This window comes from Zonotrichia leucophrys, chromosome 3 (genome assembly GCF_028769735.1).
Source record: "Zonotrichia leucophrys gambelii isolate GWCS_2022_RI chromosome 3, RI_Zleu_2.0, whole genome shotgun sequence".
NCBI lineage: Eukaryota > Metazoa > Chordata > Aves > Passeriformes > Passerellidae > Zonotrichia > Zonotrichia leucophrys.
Window position 1 is genome coordinate 57559772 of NC_088172.1, and position 15743 is coordinate 57575514.

General features: G+C 36.6%; 1 protein-coding gene across 4 annotated transcripts in view; it reads left to right on the plus strand.

The window, feature by feature from the left end:
- The window catches only part of UTRN (utrophin), a 341485-nt gene that overhangs the window by 139163 nt on the left and 186579 nt on the right, over positions 1 to 15743 (plus strand). For all 4 annotated transcript variants that reach the window (XM_064708388.1, XM_064708386.1, XM_064708389.1 and 1 more), the window contains 9 exons: positions 698 to 848; positions 2172 to 2347; positions 3227 to 3362; positions 4376 to 4525; positions 5722 to 5806; positions 7339 to 7544; positions 8670 to 8787; positions 11945 to 12150; positions 13644 to 13798. In XM_064708388.1, coding sequence (XP_064564458.1) covers positions 698 to 848; positions 2172 to 2347; positions 3227 to 3362; positions 4376 to 4525; positions 5722 to 5806; positions 7339 to 7544; positions 8670 to 8787; positions 11945 to 12150; positions 13644 to 13798 — 1383 coding nt within the window. The remainder of the gene's footprint in view (positions 1 to 697; positions 849 to 2171; positions 2348 to 3226; positions 3363 to 4375; positions 4526 to 5721; positions 5807 to 7338; positions 7545 to 8669; positions 8788 to 11944; positions 12151 to 13643; positions 13799 to 15743) is intronic.

A 15743-nucleotide genomic window follows, 5' to 3' on the forward strand; every position in this document is an offset into this window, starting at 1 on the left:
AGCCACTCCATTCCTTTCTGACATGTTTTTCTCATGCTCTTACTTTGGTAGCTCGTTAACATAACAGAACTCTCATTTTATCAAAAAACAAATTTCTGACTATGGTTATTCTGTCTGTTCCATGCAAGAACATGTTGCCCTTCAAATTAAGTAACACATTATTTGAGGCTGCAAAGATGATGACAATGAAGTATCTCTTAAATTATTGTGTGATTAAATGCTATAAGACCTACTTATGTGTGCTCACTGATAATCAAATATATAATCAAAATCACCTTCACTTAATAAGTTCTGGGCACCAGCACCCCATTTTCTCCTCATGAAGGAGAAAAAAAATCTGAGCAATTAATCATATTTCATATTTTACACTGTCTGATAGCTGAATTGTTTCACGATAAAGGAGGGAAGGGTTCTGCAGACCAATTTGTTGTAGCTAATCAATCTTTATTTTTTAAGTGATAGAACAAGTTTGCTGAGGACTGCCCTTTCTTCCTTCAGCTGGAAGTTAATGACAGTCTGTGCTGTTGGCTTTCACCAGCTGCTACTGTGCCAGGAAGCCTTCAGTACTAGGACTTGGTTAGCCAGGCTGTGTGCTAGTCTTTCTGTTCTGCAAGGCAAATTTCTGCTCACTGGGGTGGGATTCCTAGCCTTCTAGGTGAAATTTTGGGTAATTTTTCCCTCCTGTGTTTTCCCACAGTTGCTTTGACAGAGCGATTGAGGCATGGAGGCAGTTCCACTGCGATCTCAACGATCTCTCCCACTGGATCGCGGAGGCTGAAGCGTTACTGGCCGATGCGCGCGGGCCCGGCGGCAGCCTGGAGCTGCAGGCAGCTGGGCTCCATCAGCAGGTACGTGGGACTGGGGCAGAAAATGAGCAAGCTGGAAACAGTCTAGAGTTTAGTCTAAATTTGTAGTTTTATAGATAGACATATGGATTTGCAGAGGCTGTGCAATTACACTTCAAAAAGCAGTAACTCTTAACATTTCTATTTTGGCTGCAGTTTAAAATTTATTCTTGGAGAAGAACTCAACTCCTGCTTATAGTATGGGGTTATATGATCACTCTTAGTATGGATTGGTTTGAGATAATTTGATAATTCAAATGTTGGCATGATTTTTCAGTTTATAAGTTTTGTTAAAACTTCAAAAATATTTTAATCAGATAAAAGATCCAGTATAAGATTTCACTTACTTTTGACTCATAATTTAAAAAAATGGACCCCAAAAAGGTAATTTATAACTTAGCAAATTATTTATTTAAATGAATGTATTTTGGAGATATTGCCATGTGTAAACAATCTAGAAAAAGAAGATTCCAATTACAGGGGTCTTAGGTGTGATTTTTTTTTTTTTTTTTTCAGGTTTTGGTTCTGGAATTTAGTTCCCTGATATTTTTTTATTTTACTTCCTTTTAAATAAGGAGAAGAAAGCATATCTTTAAGGATCAGATTTTTCTTTTGAGAGTATTAGGTATCAGAGTGTCAATGTGTGTTCTGAAAGAAAACTATGTTCTGTCTAAGACACAGCTTCTGTTTTATCCTTGTTGCTGCTTGAAGGTTTCTTCTAGCGCATTTTACTTCTCTTTTTTGAATTATCTTATTCCTAATCTAGTTGTAAATAAATTTTTGCTAACAGTGTAGGACTTTTGCAGTCATTAGGGATGTTTGAAGATTTAATCCCAACATTTTCGGACTTTCTTTAGTTTCATGGATTTTCCATGGTGTCTGGGACCATGGCAGCTCTGCCATAAATATCTTAGCTAAAATACTCTGAAGGTAAGGAAATATTTGGGATATAAATTATGAAAAGACCTAGTTAAAAGTCAAACCATCTGTTAGAACCACTCGGAAGTGCTGTACATAATGAGAAAAGGAATCAAAGAGGAGTGTTGATTTTAGAACTGGTGGCCTGAATGAATTCTTGTGATTCTTTGTAATATTCATAGCCTAATTTGTGTCACTATCTTCTTATGACACCTAGAAAATTGAATTACATTCAATCAAAGATCATTAATAACTTTGTCAACAGCATCCATTTGTAAGTAAGGTGGTTTTAAGTGCCTCTTTTAGTAAAATAATATGCATCCAGGATTCATCCTGCATATCATGAGCCAGATCAAAGTCACTTCAGGTCAGTAATAAAATTCTGTGTGGCTTTTATGTTTCTGACAGGAACTTGAAGAGGGAGTCACCAGCCATCAGACCAGTATTTCAGCATTGAACAGAACTGGGGAGGGGATCATACAAAAGCTGTCTGCTACAGACGGGAGCTTCCTGCAGGAGAAACTGGCAGGATTGAATAGACGTTGGAAAGCAATCACAACAGAGGTCATGGATAGACAACAAAGGTAATAAGTTAATCAAAAATTTGAGTGTCTGAACAGATGCAATAAGGAGAATTTCATTGAGCAGACGCTGGGAGAAAGAGTGCATTCTATTGCATGCTGTTATTAATCTGAATTTTCCTAATGTTTGGAGCTCTGCTTTGAACTGTCTTCTAGAACAAATTTCTCATAAATACACCTGAAGTTGACTGCTTAGTAAGACTTTGTTTAAAACAATTCACAAAATGACAACCACAAAACTTTTTTTACAGTTTCCCTTTGTTTTAAAAATAATATCCTTATAAAGCCAGACTTCTTAAAGAATAACTTCTCAGCTACTTTCTCTGACTGAAGCTGAACTTGTATGTACCTTACACTAAGTTTTGTTTTATTACTGACAGAGATACGCTAATTGAACCAATTTCTATAGTTCTTAGATTTCCACAATATTGTAAAGTAAAAGCTTAATGTAATTACACGTTTTTAACATCTCCTGATATGTTTAAGAATAAAATAGGATCTTGCTTAGTTATTTAGTTTGAGAAATTTCATTAAAGTTTTATGTGATTTGGTGGAAGTATTATGTATGTCCCTAAAATCTCCAGGGGAAGAATTCAAGGACCTTATAATGATTATGCCTGAAGGTGTTGTCATTACTATCACTTACATTTAATGTTTTCTGTAGTCTTTAAAAGTCTGTTTTATGACTTTGGAACTAAAATTTGTCTGGTTTTAAGGCAGTAGTATTTATTTGTAAATATCATGCATTTTAATGAGGGTGGTAGAATCTTTTGATGATAAAATGAATTCTTTAAAATTCTTCAAGCACTGAAAAAAAAGTTGACCATGACATCAGAAGTAATTTAGGACTGATGTGCTGGACTTCTTGTTTTGCTTTTTAAGGCTAAAAGGAGAGGACCAGCAGCTGATAGAGTACAGGAAGAAGCTTGATGAGCTGCGCTGTTGGTTGGAAAATGTAGAAAATGCTCTGGACACAAGATTTACATTCAACCATGAAGAAAACTTGCAAGAATTACAGGCAAGACTGATTAGTGTGTAAATATGTATGCATCGGTATGTCTTGTGTAAAGGATGGGGACATGGCTTTTGAGGAGAGGAGTTTTGACATTATGAACAGCCAAAGAAGTATTATGGTTCTCTGAGACAATTTTGTGAGATTTTTTACACAGGCAAGATGTACCTTGAAATGAAGTTGGGTTGAGTTGGTAACTGGTATGTAGCCAGAGGATGGTGTCTGTGTGAGAGACAGGGAGAAATAGATATACTGCTGATAGAATTTAGTGAGTAGAATTTCACTGGAGTTGATGTGTATTTGTCAACTTTTAAATTGCTAAAACCTATGGAAAAAAAGCTGATAACCCTAAATGGTGAGTAACAACATTGTCCCATTTACTGGGCAGTTGTAATAATCTCTTGTGTGTAAGATTTTATCTAACCTGTTTTTTACACTGTAAGGGTTTTGTTCCATTTTAAGTAAGTTGTGTGCATATGTATGTGTTTTTCCTGTTTTGTGTCTCGCTTTGACAACAAGACATCTTTGGTTTATAGAATGTGTGAAAGAAAAAGTTTATGAAATCCTAAAAGAATGAGAGGAGCAGTCAGTCCAACTAACCTGCTTGCTTGTTTCTTAAAAATCATTAATTTTAAAAAAAGGCAACAAAAACCCCAACGAAACCCCAACCAACCTCTTTTAGACCAAATCTAAGATGGAAGTCCTGAATATGTGTTTATAAATTATGTGAAGTAGTTGCAGTTGTGTTTGCCTAAATAAATTCCCTCATGTCAGTTGAATATTTCCTGCTTGTCATCAAAGTGTAATTTTTCTTGTCATCTGCCTTAATATAAATGCTGGAAGTGAAAGGTAATAAATGTTTCAATAATTTCTAGTTCAAGCACAGAAACCAAAACAGGAGCTTCTCTGTGTATGTTCAGGAAGAGGTCTAACATTGGAATTAAAAGAAAGCTTTCCTCCTCCTTTAATTAAGCATGTATGCATTTTGTTCCAGTCTATAACTCTTCTGTCCATTTTAGGTCTTAAATGAAGAGATGGAAGTTCTGGGTGACAAACTGGAATGGCTGAACAGAACAGAATCTGAAGTACTATTGGATAAAAATATTGATCTTCAGGAAAAAGCCAAACTTTCTGATTGCCTGCGGTCCCTCAATGTGAGGTGGAATAAGGTGTGCATTTCTTTAACTTTGGGTACCTGAGGTTGAAAACAGAATGGTGTGCTTGGAATGGTTGTTTTCCTTCTCATGTATCTCATGTGGCATGTACATAAAATGATTAGGGAACCATACAGGCTTGATCAGGAAATAAAGTCTGGCTCCAAATAAACCCTGGGGTTTATTTGGAAATAAACCCCAAACCACTTACATATGAAAATACTGATGGACATTTTTCCATCAGATTGAATTAATTTGGTTATTTGGTTAGCTTAGGTTTTTCTGTTTCCTTTTTTCTTGTATTGGCTCCCTTTTTTTTTTTTTTTGAAAGAAGGATCACAAGTATCAGCTAAATCAAAAATGTTTTGTTTATTTGAGTCAAACAGTAAGCATTAACTTGAAATTCAGAGTTAGAGTAAATCTTTGCTGTGTAGGAAACTTGAATGCTTGTAGCAGTTAAGAGGAAAATAAATGAAGGTGTGGTAGAGCTTAGAAAATCTTACCAAGTGTGTCTGTGATTCTTCTTAAACCTTACTGTAAATGAGAAACTCATGTGCTTGATCTCATTGGCAAGGCTGGTTGGAGTAAAGCAAGATTTTTTTCAAGCAAAGCCTGGAGATCCAAATGAAAAAATTAAATCATTTTAATTATTTTATGGGTGACAGATATAAGAATTTATTGAGGAAAGGGGCTTTTGATAGTTCAGGGAAAGAAAAAGATGTGTTTTACCAACTCAGCCATGAAAATAGGGACTCCCCCACTGCTCTGAGCACTACATTTTCATCACTGACTTAAAAACACTTAGAAAGCATATAGGCACATTTGCTTTCACGACAGCGGAGTTGTAACACTTTTTCTTTTGTCAGTTCTCTGTTTCTTTACTTTGTGTGACTGACAACAAATCATGCTTTGCATCGTCTTTTCTTCAAAGTATGTTCAAATAATGAGTTGTAGTTTTGGTGCTTAGACTGTAAAAACTATGTAAACAGCCTGTCTACAACAATTTATTTCTTTTCAATATCTAGGTGTTACACTAGGATGTATGGAAAAAACACTTTAGCATCTCTTGAAGTTTTTATTGTTTTTTAAAGAATACTTTCCAAAAAATAATTAAAATATATCTGAGGCATGGTGTAGGATATTTTGTCTTTCAATAATTGCCATTAATATAGGTTGTGTTACTGTTTTTATTTCTCTCTGCTGGGCTGTAGGTGTTCAGAGAAGTGCCTGACAAAGTGAGAGAGTTGGAGGCATTTGTTGGGCAGTCCCGTTTTGTTACAAAGACAAAGCCTCCTGGTGAGTAATTGATCCTTCTGTTCTGCTTAATTGTCTTGAGTGTAATCCTGTTTGCAGTCAAAAGTAATTAAAAAAACTCTCTATGTACTTAGACAAATAAGAAATGTTGAAACATTGTGCTGAACTTGAGGCAGCCTTCTCATTGCATGGGGGAGAGGGAATATTTGGGTAGAGAAGAAGTCACTCTACTCTTCAGGACGGGGGGAGTCTTTTGGAGTTTCTCTAAGAGTTTTGAAATGGAGAAATTTTTATAAAGCTTAAGCCTCCTAATCAGGACTAGGTACAGAGTAAAAACCAAAATAGCTGTGTTTGTGACAGCCTGCTTTCTGTGTTTTGTTTCCTGTGGATTTGTGTTCATGCTTTTTACTAATTAAGATCCACTAGAAGCTTTCCATGCAGCTAATTATTTGTAAAGTCTCTTGCATGTGGATTTTTTACTGTCTTATAAATAAAGACCATTCTGCTTCTTTTGGCTTGGTTGAGGGGGCCAGATGGATCTCCTTATCTGCTAGGTACTTAGCTTTCTGAATGTTTTAGGGAAAGCTGTCTAAATGTGTGTTCTTTTATCAGATGCTGACACTGGTCATATTTTCAAGTTGTTGGAGGCAGTTCAGCAAATACAGATTGTAAAAAAAATGCCCAGGTTTCCCTTTTGGAAATTTAGGCAAATAAGACAGCCCTTGCCTAAAAAAATTTTGCAACTCAAACCTCAGTCAATTAACTCTGTTTTCTTTTTAATTTCAGAATCATTAAAGAAAATATGAGGCAAACCAACTTCTGTTTAATCCTTTTAAAATCTTGAATTCAGCTTGTTCTCCTTTCATACAACATGTTTGTTAAACAAAACTCCTGTGTTTTGTTGTTTGAGGGAAATGTGAAATATTCATGCTGCAGTTTGATGTAGCTTAGTGTTTCTTGGAACAAGAACACAACTTCTGGAGTGAATCTTACTATTCATTCAGCTCATTTCTCACTTGTTTCTTGTGTCAGGTTAAAAAGAGAGGAAGATGTGACTGAACTAGTGGGCATCTGTCCTTTCTTCAGACAGTTGTGTAATGCCAAGTCCATGAAGCATCTGTTCCAGAAGCTTCACTTGTGCATCAGTGAATTCTGAGCCAAGAGTGGAGCAGACCTTTTTGCTACATAATACAAAACTGAGGAAGACAGCTTTAGATGTTTATCTTAAACAAAAATATTGAGCTTTATGCTTAATAAATGTCAGTGAGTGTTCAGCTTCTTTCCATTAGGTTTAATGTAACTTTGTCTTTGCAAGTTTTCATCTTGTTTATTTTGAATTTAGGCGGAATCATTTGGGTGAGTCTTTTTGGCATGCAGTAAGAAAATAGCTGCCTTAAAGGTGCATAAGTCTCATTACTTAGCTTCTGGTTGTTAAAATAGAATTTTTGCTGTGCTTTCTCTGTAGATGCTGTTGCATATTTATAGGAATTACTAAAAGCCCCTTGTAACTCTGAGAACTGCTCGTGTGGCCATGATTACTTGTGCTTTAACAGAACTCCCACACTCTGTTTTAGATATCCAAAAGGTGGTGCTAGCATCTTCTTCCTTGGAAATTCCTGTTCAGACTCAGCAGGCTTTGGAACTTTCTGCACCTGCTGATCTGGACAAAACTAGAACTGAGCTGGCTGACTGGTTGGTGCTGATTGACCAGATGCTCAAGTCAAACATAGTCACTGTGGGAAATACTGAAGAGATCAATCGGACTATTACACGAATGAAAGTATGTGCTTTTGTGAAGGCTAGTAGAAAATTGCTTCACATTTTAATAGTTCTTGCATTCACTAAAGAAGCTAAAAGCAATAAAATGTTTTTAAGGGGAAGAAAACCCTGACTGCAGCTAAATGCATAACATGAAAGTTACACTTTAAATGCTCTTATTATACTCCTTTCTCCTTCAGAGCCATTTTCTGTTTATTCTTGTGTCCCTATGTGAGCTTGGCTCACAGGTTTTTTTTGTTTAAAATGAAGAAATTGGAGAATACCTCCTCACATCTTTTGGGGTTTGTAGTAGTTGACTTACATGGAAAGCTTTAGAGCAGCTTCATGTCTGCTTAGTGGGTGATCTTTGATTCACTCTTTACTGGTTTCTAATGAGTTTTGTTTGCTGTAGTTACACCAAACTGATTTCCAGAGACATGCTAAGAGGATTAAAATTTGTAACATAAATGGTTATGATGTGAATGTTTATTTCTGTTGAAAGCTCATGCCATGTTGAACCGTGACTAAGGGCAGTATAAGTGAGATGTATGCTGCTGTTAAGGTTCATTTTATTTGACTTAATGTAGATTAACTAAGTGTAGAGTTAAAGCTGTAGGCTAAACAAGTGCTAAATTGTTTCTGTGAGTATCTCACACATAGTCTGGAATTTAGAAGAATAACATGATGTAGCTTTTGAAACTCTTTCTTTTAACTTGTAATATTCTGGTATATGTAGAGAACAATGTTTTATAGAGCAACATTATATAGTCTGATTATTCCTTCCAGTTTTTGTTTTTCACTTTCCCCTGCACCCACTGCTGCCTCTGATATATATAAATGAAGCTTGGTTAGGAGAAAAATAAGTTATAGAAACTTATTTTCATATAAGTCTATGAAAAACATATTGGAAAACATTGTGCAACAACAGTGGTAACAGTGTGGTTTGATAGGTTAACCTTCACCTCTGGATTTTCAGTAACTGCAATTTACAATATTTTAGCTTTTTAATGCAGTGCTATTATACTGTGACAGTTCAAGTGTCACAGTAATGATGGGACCAGCTATATAGTTGTGGAGACGTGTATTTTTTTTACCTAAATAATACAGATGAATTTAACTGTTTTCTACTTTTTGGACTTAAAAACAGATAACCAATGCAGATATGGACCATCGGCACCCTCAGCTCGATTCTGTTTTTACATTGGCTCAGAATTTGAAAAATAAAACTTCCAGTTCAGACATTAGGACAGAGATTACAGAAAAAAGTAAGTTTATCCATTCTGTGTTTGCAAATACATTGTTTTTACAGCAGTAAAAAAATCTTTGTGTCTTTTTCCAAAATTATTGATTTAGCATAGCTGAAGTTGCCTTCCTTGAGAAAGAAAACTTGGCAGTTAAGTGGCTTTCACTTAAACAGTCTAATGAAAATTCCTGGAACAAGAATTGCCTCTTGTGTTTTGATTGGCTGATTTTTCAAGTATGAAGGTCAATAATTTTGCTGGGACTTTTAAATATTTTGTGAAGAACTTGGGTTTCTTCACAGCCACAGACCCAGGGATGAGGATTTTATTTATTGAGAAAAGGAGTTAATGATGTTTCTTTTTTTGTTGAGCTCTGAGGCACTGGACAGTTAAAAACATGAATGTATTGACTTTAGGACAATGACTTTGTGTGTGTACTTTGAAAATTGTTCACTGAGAGTAGAGATTTTAATTAACTGACGTGTACTTGAAAATTTAATTTCCAATTTAAAGGTCTCCACTCCCTTTGAAAATTTATTTTACTTGTACCTAAGAAATGTACAGTTGTCATAATATGAAACTTATGGACAGTCTGTTTTTTTAAGTCTTAAGCTTTGCTCATTGCTAAGATTAGAAATTTCATGCAGCAGGGAATACCATAGTTAGAAGTAAAAATGTAAAGATATATTATATTCTCCTCTGTAATGTAGTTTTCCTTCACTCCATCTGCATTAATTTCTTTGGTGTCCATAAGACTTGACGGAGATGATGTGGTCAGATGGGAAGCCCAAAGATGAGTGGTTTTTCTGGGGATCTGATGAGATGACATCTGCCGTCTGAGGTTCACAGACTATATACTGGTAGGGGCAGTAAGATTCAAAGAAGCAACTTAGTTTTGCAGTCACTCAGAACTAGGGGCGAGGTGGAAACTCAGGGCAGGATAATAACCATGGAGTCAATCAACAAGGGGACATGGGGTCATTCACAAAATGTTCAGGATTCTTCAGAAAAGCTGAACAAGAAGTAAAGGACTGTGTGTTGAAGTTTGAGTTCCCCTATAGTCATGCACATCCAGAGTGAGAAAAAAGAAGTTGTATGTGGTGCCATGGATTAAGCTTCCAGTAGATACTTTAGTTGTGTGTGAAGACTTTCCGCCTGTCATGAAACATGAAAATTGAAGGTTTTACCACTGACATTTGTTAAGAGAAGTTTGCTCTTTGAAGAAAAGTGAAGCTCTGGCCTGCTTTTGCACCTCTTTGTTTAAACACTGAGTATGATAGACACTGAATATATATCAGAATGTATCAATGCCCTACAACCTTCTGGGAGTCTGCTGTGTGTCATCAGATGAAGCATAATTACTCAAATTGGTAGGAGCAGAGAAACAGCAAAGCTTCCTTCTCTGGAACTTCGCTCCCAATTTTTGGGACACTTAGAATTGAAACTTTATTGACACTTAGAATTGAAAAAGTCTCATCAGAAATTCCTTCTAGTTTTTCTGTCTGTGATATCAGGCTGGTGCCCATACTTTTTCAAGTATATTTTTCAGAACAACTTTTTCCAGGAACTTACCTCTTAAACCCACCAAGTTCTGAGGCTACCAGGAATGTCACTATTTTTCTGTCCTGTTTGCAGGAGGTAGAGAAAAGGGTAGATATGTCAGCAGTTTAGAGAGTAAGGTTAATCTGTCCATTAATAAGAAAAAGTATATAAATATTTGTTCTATAATACCAATACTACTATGTGAACATCAAATATCTGTGCTTGAAAATTAATCCACAAGCTGCCTGGGGGTTGAAATGGATGAATCTATATTGCACAAATCATTAGGTTTGTCTACCAGTTCGGTGTAGTGATATTTACTCTGACAGGTGGGCTTTGCTGCCCCAGTCTTTGAGAGCTTTGCGAACTAAACAGAATATGGTTGAATGTATTAAAGTTAAGAGATTTTTTTCAAGCAGATGAAGCACAATGGCTTTGTTTAATTGCTTAAGGTTAGAAAAATGTAAACCACTTAAATGGTTTCAATTTTAGTGCAACCTTTAGCTTTTTGCTTCATGGAAAATTGAAGTGACTTGAGCATCAAGATTAATTTTTTGATAAAATGGTGTACTTACTGTTAAAATAAATACATTGGTTTAGTCTTACATACTGTGTACCTGTTTCTCATCAGAGTAGTGAGATGCTCAGGAAATCCAGCTTAGTCTTTTTTGGTTTTACTTTTTCCCATTAACTTTTTTACAACATTCTTTTTTTATCATACTCTTTAGTGATATAATTTGTTCCCTGTAACTGTCACAACAGGTAGTAGAGAAACGGGTTTCCAGCTCTATAGACTTTCAAATAATACACTTGCTTTAATGGTCTTGTAAGTATCCAGGAAAACGTATGATGCCATGCATTTCTCTCCAAAGACAGATTCACTGCTTTTGTGATGCACTATTGTTGTTCTAGGCTCTTATGTTGTGTTTTTCACTCCTTGTTTATTAAAGGTTAAGTGTATTTATCCATCATCTAATGAAACTATTTATTGAGAAAGGAATAGAATTCCTTCCACTTGAAGGGAGTGGGGTGTAACCAATAACTTCTCTCTTCTGCTGGGTTATCTACTAAATTCTATAGAAACCTGTGCTGGAGTTAAATTGCCAAAGTAGTTTGTTTACCTTGTGGAATGTTTCTACATTGGCCAAAATTGCAGTGTAGGTGCCATGAGACAGTGGTCAGGAATGCTCAGTTTGCTTTATACAAACTGTCCAAACAGTATTTATTTATTTGTTTCTACTGGTTTAAGTTATAGATGCAAAAAGATGACTTATTGCTTCTATTATCCTAAAATCACCCTAAAATTGTGCTCCTTGGAGCCCTGCTGCTGGCATATCTCTGCTGTAAAGTTTCCTATATGTGTGGACTTTAAAAGTGAATAATGACTCTGAAATATACCAGAAAAAATGGTTGTTACTTGTATGGTGTCTTACTCAAACAAGAGGAAGCCAAACACCTGATTGTTTTCATTTACTTATGTGAATATGTCAACTAGACGACGAACTGAAATACTGAATATTGAGACTATTGTATTTGAGAATGTGTTCTATTATTGCCTTTTGCCCTGAAAAGTGGGAGGTAGTTATGGCTAGTTTTTCACTTGCCTCATATTTTTCACGTTCTGTGTTGTCCTCTGCAGTGGAGAAGCTGAAGAACCAGTGGGACAGCACCCAGCACAGCGTGGAGGTGCGGCAGCAGCAGCTGAAGCACATGCTGACAGACAGCCTGCAGTGGCACGAGCAGAGGCAGGAGATGGAGCACCTCATGGAGCAGTGCGAGATCCGCCTGCGAGTGCTCCTGCAGGCCCCAAAAGAGATGCTGGCCAAACACATTGCAGAGAGCAAAGTAAGACCACTTGTGCTTACTTTTTTCCCATACCAGATTCCTGAGTCTGTGTAATGCTACTACATTCAATTGATGAGTGGATGTGCAATTTAGTTGTACTATTTTCTGGTTCTTTTTGGGCATGATATTTTAATTGTCTGTGTTTTTCAATATATCAGACTACCCAAGAATCCCATTTCGGGAAGTAAATGGGTGGCATGTGTGCCTTTTAAAGCTTAGTTGAAATTAGTATAATTTAGCATCAAAAAAATGATATTATACAAAAAGCTTGAGCCCCAGACTAATTAAAATTTAATGATACTGCTACAGAATTGACTTCATAGAAATATTTGACAGCAGCTTAGTAAGTCAAGGGATGGACTAAGGTATTTAAAATTGTCCTGAATTTCACATCTGGTGGATGCCAGGCATATCCTATGCTTTTTTATTTTTATTTTTTTATTTAATGCAATCTTTGATGCTTTTTATGTCATATCAAGCATGCTGTGATAAATCAGTAAGTCTAGCATCCTTTGTCCTGGTGGCTGTCAGAAAAAGGGCGAGCTGTAGGTGGCACAGTATGCGAACTAAAGGCACAAAGCAGTGAGGAGAGGCTCTTGCAGTATTTAGAATAGGGATATACTAGCGTTTAAAATACATATGTGCATATATATATATGCACATATATATATTCATGAAGGGGCAATGTAGAGATGCAGCTGAGTAATGGAAGAGGCAGGAAGTATGATTGTGAGAATTGCTTACCAATCCATAGCTGTTTAAGTAGACAGTAAAGTTGTGTGCTTTGCACAGCTATCTGACTTATGTCTATCTCTGCATAAGCAGGAAAACAGAAATGGACTATTAGGTCTACTTTGTTTCCTTAAGTGAAAGCAGGTCCATGCCCAAACAGAGGCCATAATGTGCAACTGGATATATATATATATATATATATACATATATATATATATATATGCAAATACTCTTTTTCATTTTGAAATAATGAGTTTAGATTCTCCAAAGTCAAGGCATGTTGTAAATATCTTGCCACAATAAAGAAACCTTTCTAATGTATTTCCTTAATTTAAACAAACAAAAAACCAAAACCAAAAACCCCAAGGAATGAAACCAAATTCTCATATTGTACATTTCATTTATGCTGCTTTTAAATGCTGCTTATATTCCTATTATAGTAATTCAAACTTATTCATGCTACTCAAAATACAGAAGTATTTTTATTTCTGTTGCCAGTAGACTATAAAAGAGGATTTCTCTAACCTTTGGCAGTTCTGGCAAATACAGCTTTTTCTCACCTATTTATGCTTTGATTAGTTCATTATCAGGACATTTAATATCTATAGATTTTCTCTGTAAGGTTTTACCCCTAGATGAAAAATGTGAACATTTTGCTTTTTAGAAAAGAGGAAAAAATGAGAGGTTTATAATGTGTGATGAAATGCATAATATGAGAAATAGTCTCATTTTAATCTGTCTCATTTGGCACTGCTTTTTAGCTCTTGGTACAGGATTTGCATAGAGGTGACATCACAGTAGCAGCATTCAATGATCTTTCTAATAAACTACTTCGAGAGTATCGTGATGACGACTCAAGGAAGGTGAAGGAAACCACTGACCAAATGAACACTTGCTGGGTTAATCTCAACCAAAGGTAACTACAAGGTTTCACTCTATATGTAGTAGCTTGTGCCTTAAACTTGCATTCTCTGTATACATGTGTATTGTAGCCTCTTCTCTGTGTGCTTTAGTGCAGAATGTTGTGCTGCTGGGGATAATTAGTCAATTGCAGTCAAGTTCTTTTGATGATTGAAATTCCCACAGTTCACAACGGAAAGCTTCTGTATGAATTCCCATTTATGTGGTATATTTTTAAGCAGAAAAAGAAGGGACTTCCCATGTTTGGTTTCAGGTTTTCCTGTGGCTATTATTCTCTAAGTGTCTTTCAAAGTTCCTCTCTTATTCTTTATTACTGGTATGATTTATATATTTGTAGTTTGTTATTGTCCTTCCTTTTTGTAAGGCTGTAAGTGTTCAGCTTCATCTTCCCATCCATTAATTGCTTATGGCCTTTCATCTAATGGAAGCTTCCCCAGAATGGGGCTGTGCTTTGGGTTCTCAAGTGCAATCCTTCCAGTACTCCCATCTAGAAAATACTTGTGCTATAGTAATTGAGACTTAATTGAAACTTCTTTTTATTAATCCTCTATTTAAGATGTATCTGCAGATATGTCTCAATGAAAATGTGATATTTTCCTATGCATAATTTTTTTTTCCTGCAGGATAATCTAATTTCTGCAGAAATTCTTTTGAGTATTTGGTATTGATAGACAATTAAGATTTAGAATAGCGTCTGACTGAAATCTAAAAGTCTATATGCATTGTGGTTAGATGGAGAGAAGGAAAAATTGATCCTCTTTATGTGGGAGTGGGAAAGATGACAACTGAAGTCTGTATGTATACATGTGTATGTGAAAGAAGCAGCTGCTTTTGGAATGGGACATCAGTTAAAGGAATGAAAAGCCTACTTTGTAAAGCTTAAGGAGATGTTATCTCTTGAGGAGTGAGAGGAGGAGAGCATTATAGAACTTGTGAAATTAGAGAATGGTTTGAATTGGAAGGGGCCTTAAAGATCATCCAGTTCCAACCCCCCTGCCATGGGCAGACCACAATCCTCTAGATCAGATTGCTCAAAGCCCCATTCAGTCTGACCTTGGACACTGCCAGGCATGGGACATTCACAGCTTCTTCTGTTCCAGTGCTTCACCCCCCTCACAGTGAAGAATTTTTTCCTAGAAGCTAAACTAAATGTGCCCTTTTTCAGTTTAGAGCCATTATTCTTGTCCTGTGCTTATATACCTTTGCAAAAAGTCCCTCTCCATGTTTCATGTAGGCCCTCTTCAGGCTCTGCAGGGCTGCTACAAGGTCCCCTGGGAGCCTTTGCTTCTCCAGGCTCCAACTCTCTCACCCTTCCCTCATAGGAGAGGTGCTCCAGCCCTCAGAATGTTTTAGTTTTTCCTCTGGATCTGCTTCAACATGTCCACATCCTTCTTATGTTGGGGTCCCAGAGCTGGATGCAGCACTCCAGGTGGGATCTCACCAGAGTGTGGCAGAGGTGCAGAATCCCCTCCCTTGCCCTGCTACCCACGCTGCCCTGGATGCAGCCCAGAACACAATTGGCTTTCTGGGCTGCAAGCACACATTACTGGATCATGTCCAGCCTCCTACCCACCAGCACCCCCAAGTCCTCCTCAGCAGGACCATTCTCAGTGAGCAGGTAATGAAGGAAGCAGAGTAGAATGTCATCCTATCTTTCCTTGGAGGAAAATTGTTCTTCTGTCATTTTGTGCTTTGGATGTGACTGCTTGTTTCCTAGTTAATTAGAGGATGAGGGAAAACAGCTCCTTGTTGGATTAGCATTGACAGTAGACTAAAACTCTGTATTAGTCTCATTCACATTCAGGCTTTGCAGTGCTATGGCTAGAGCTGGCATAAAACTGCCCACTATTCAGAGAAGGTGACCAGAAAGAAGGGCTCCTGCCTGGAAGCCTCTAATTAGTTTTGAATCTGCTTAAAGTCTAAAATAATAAGCTACTGCA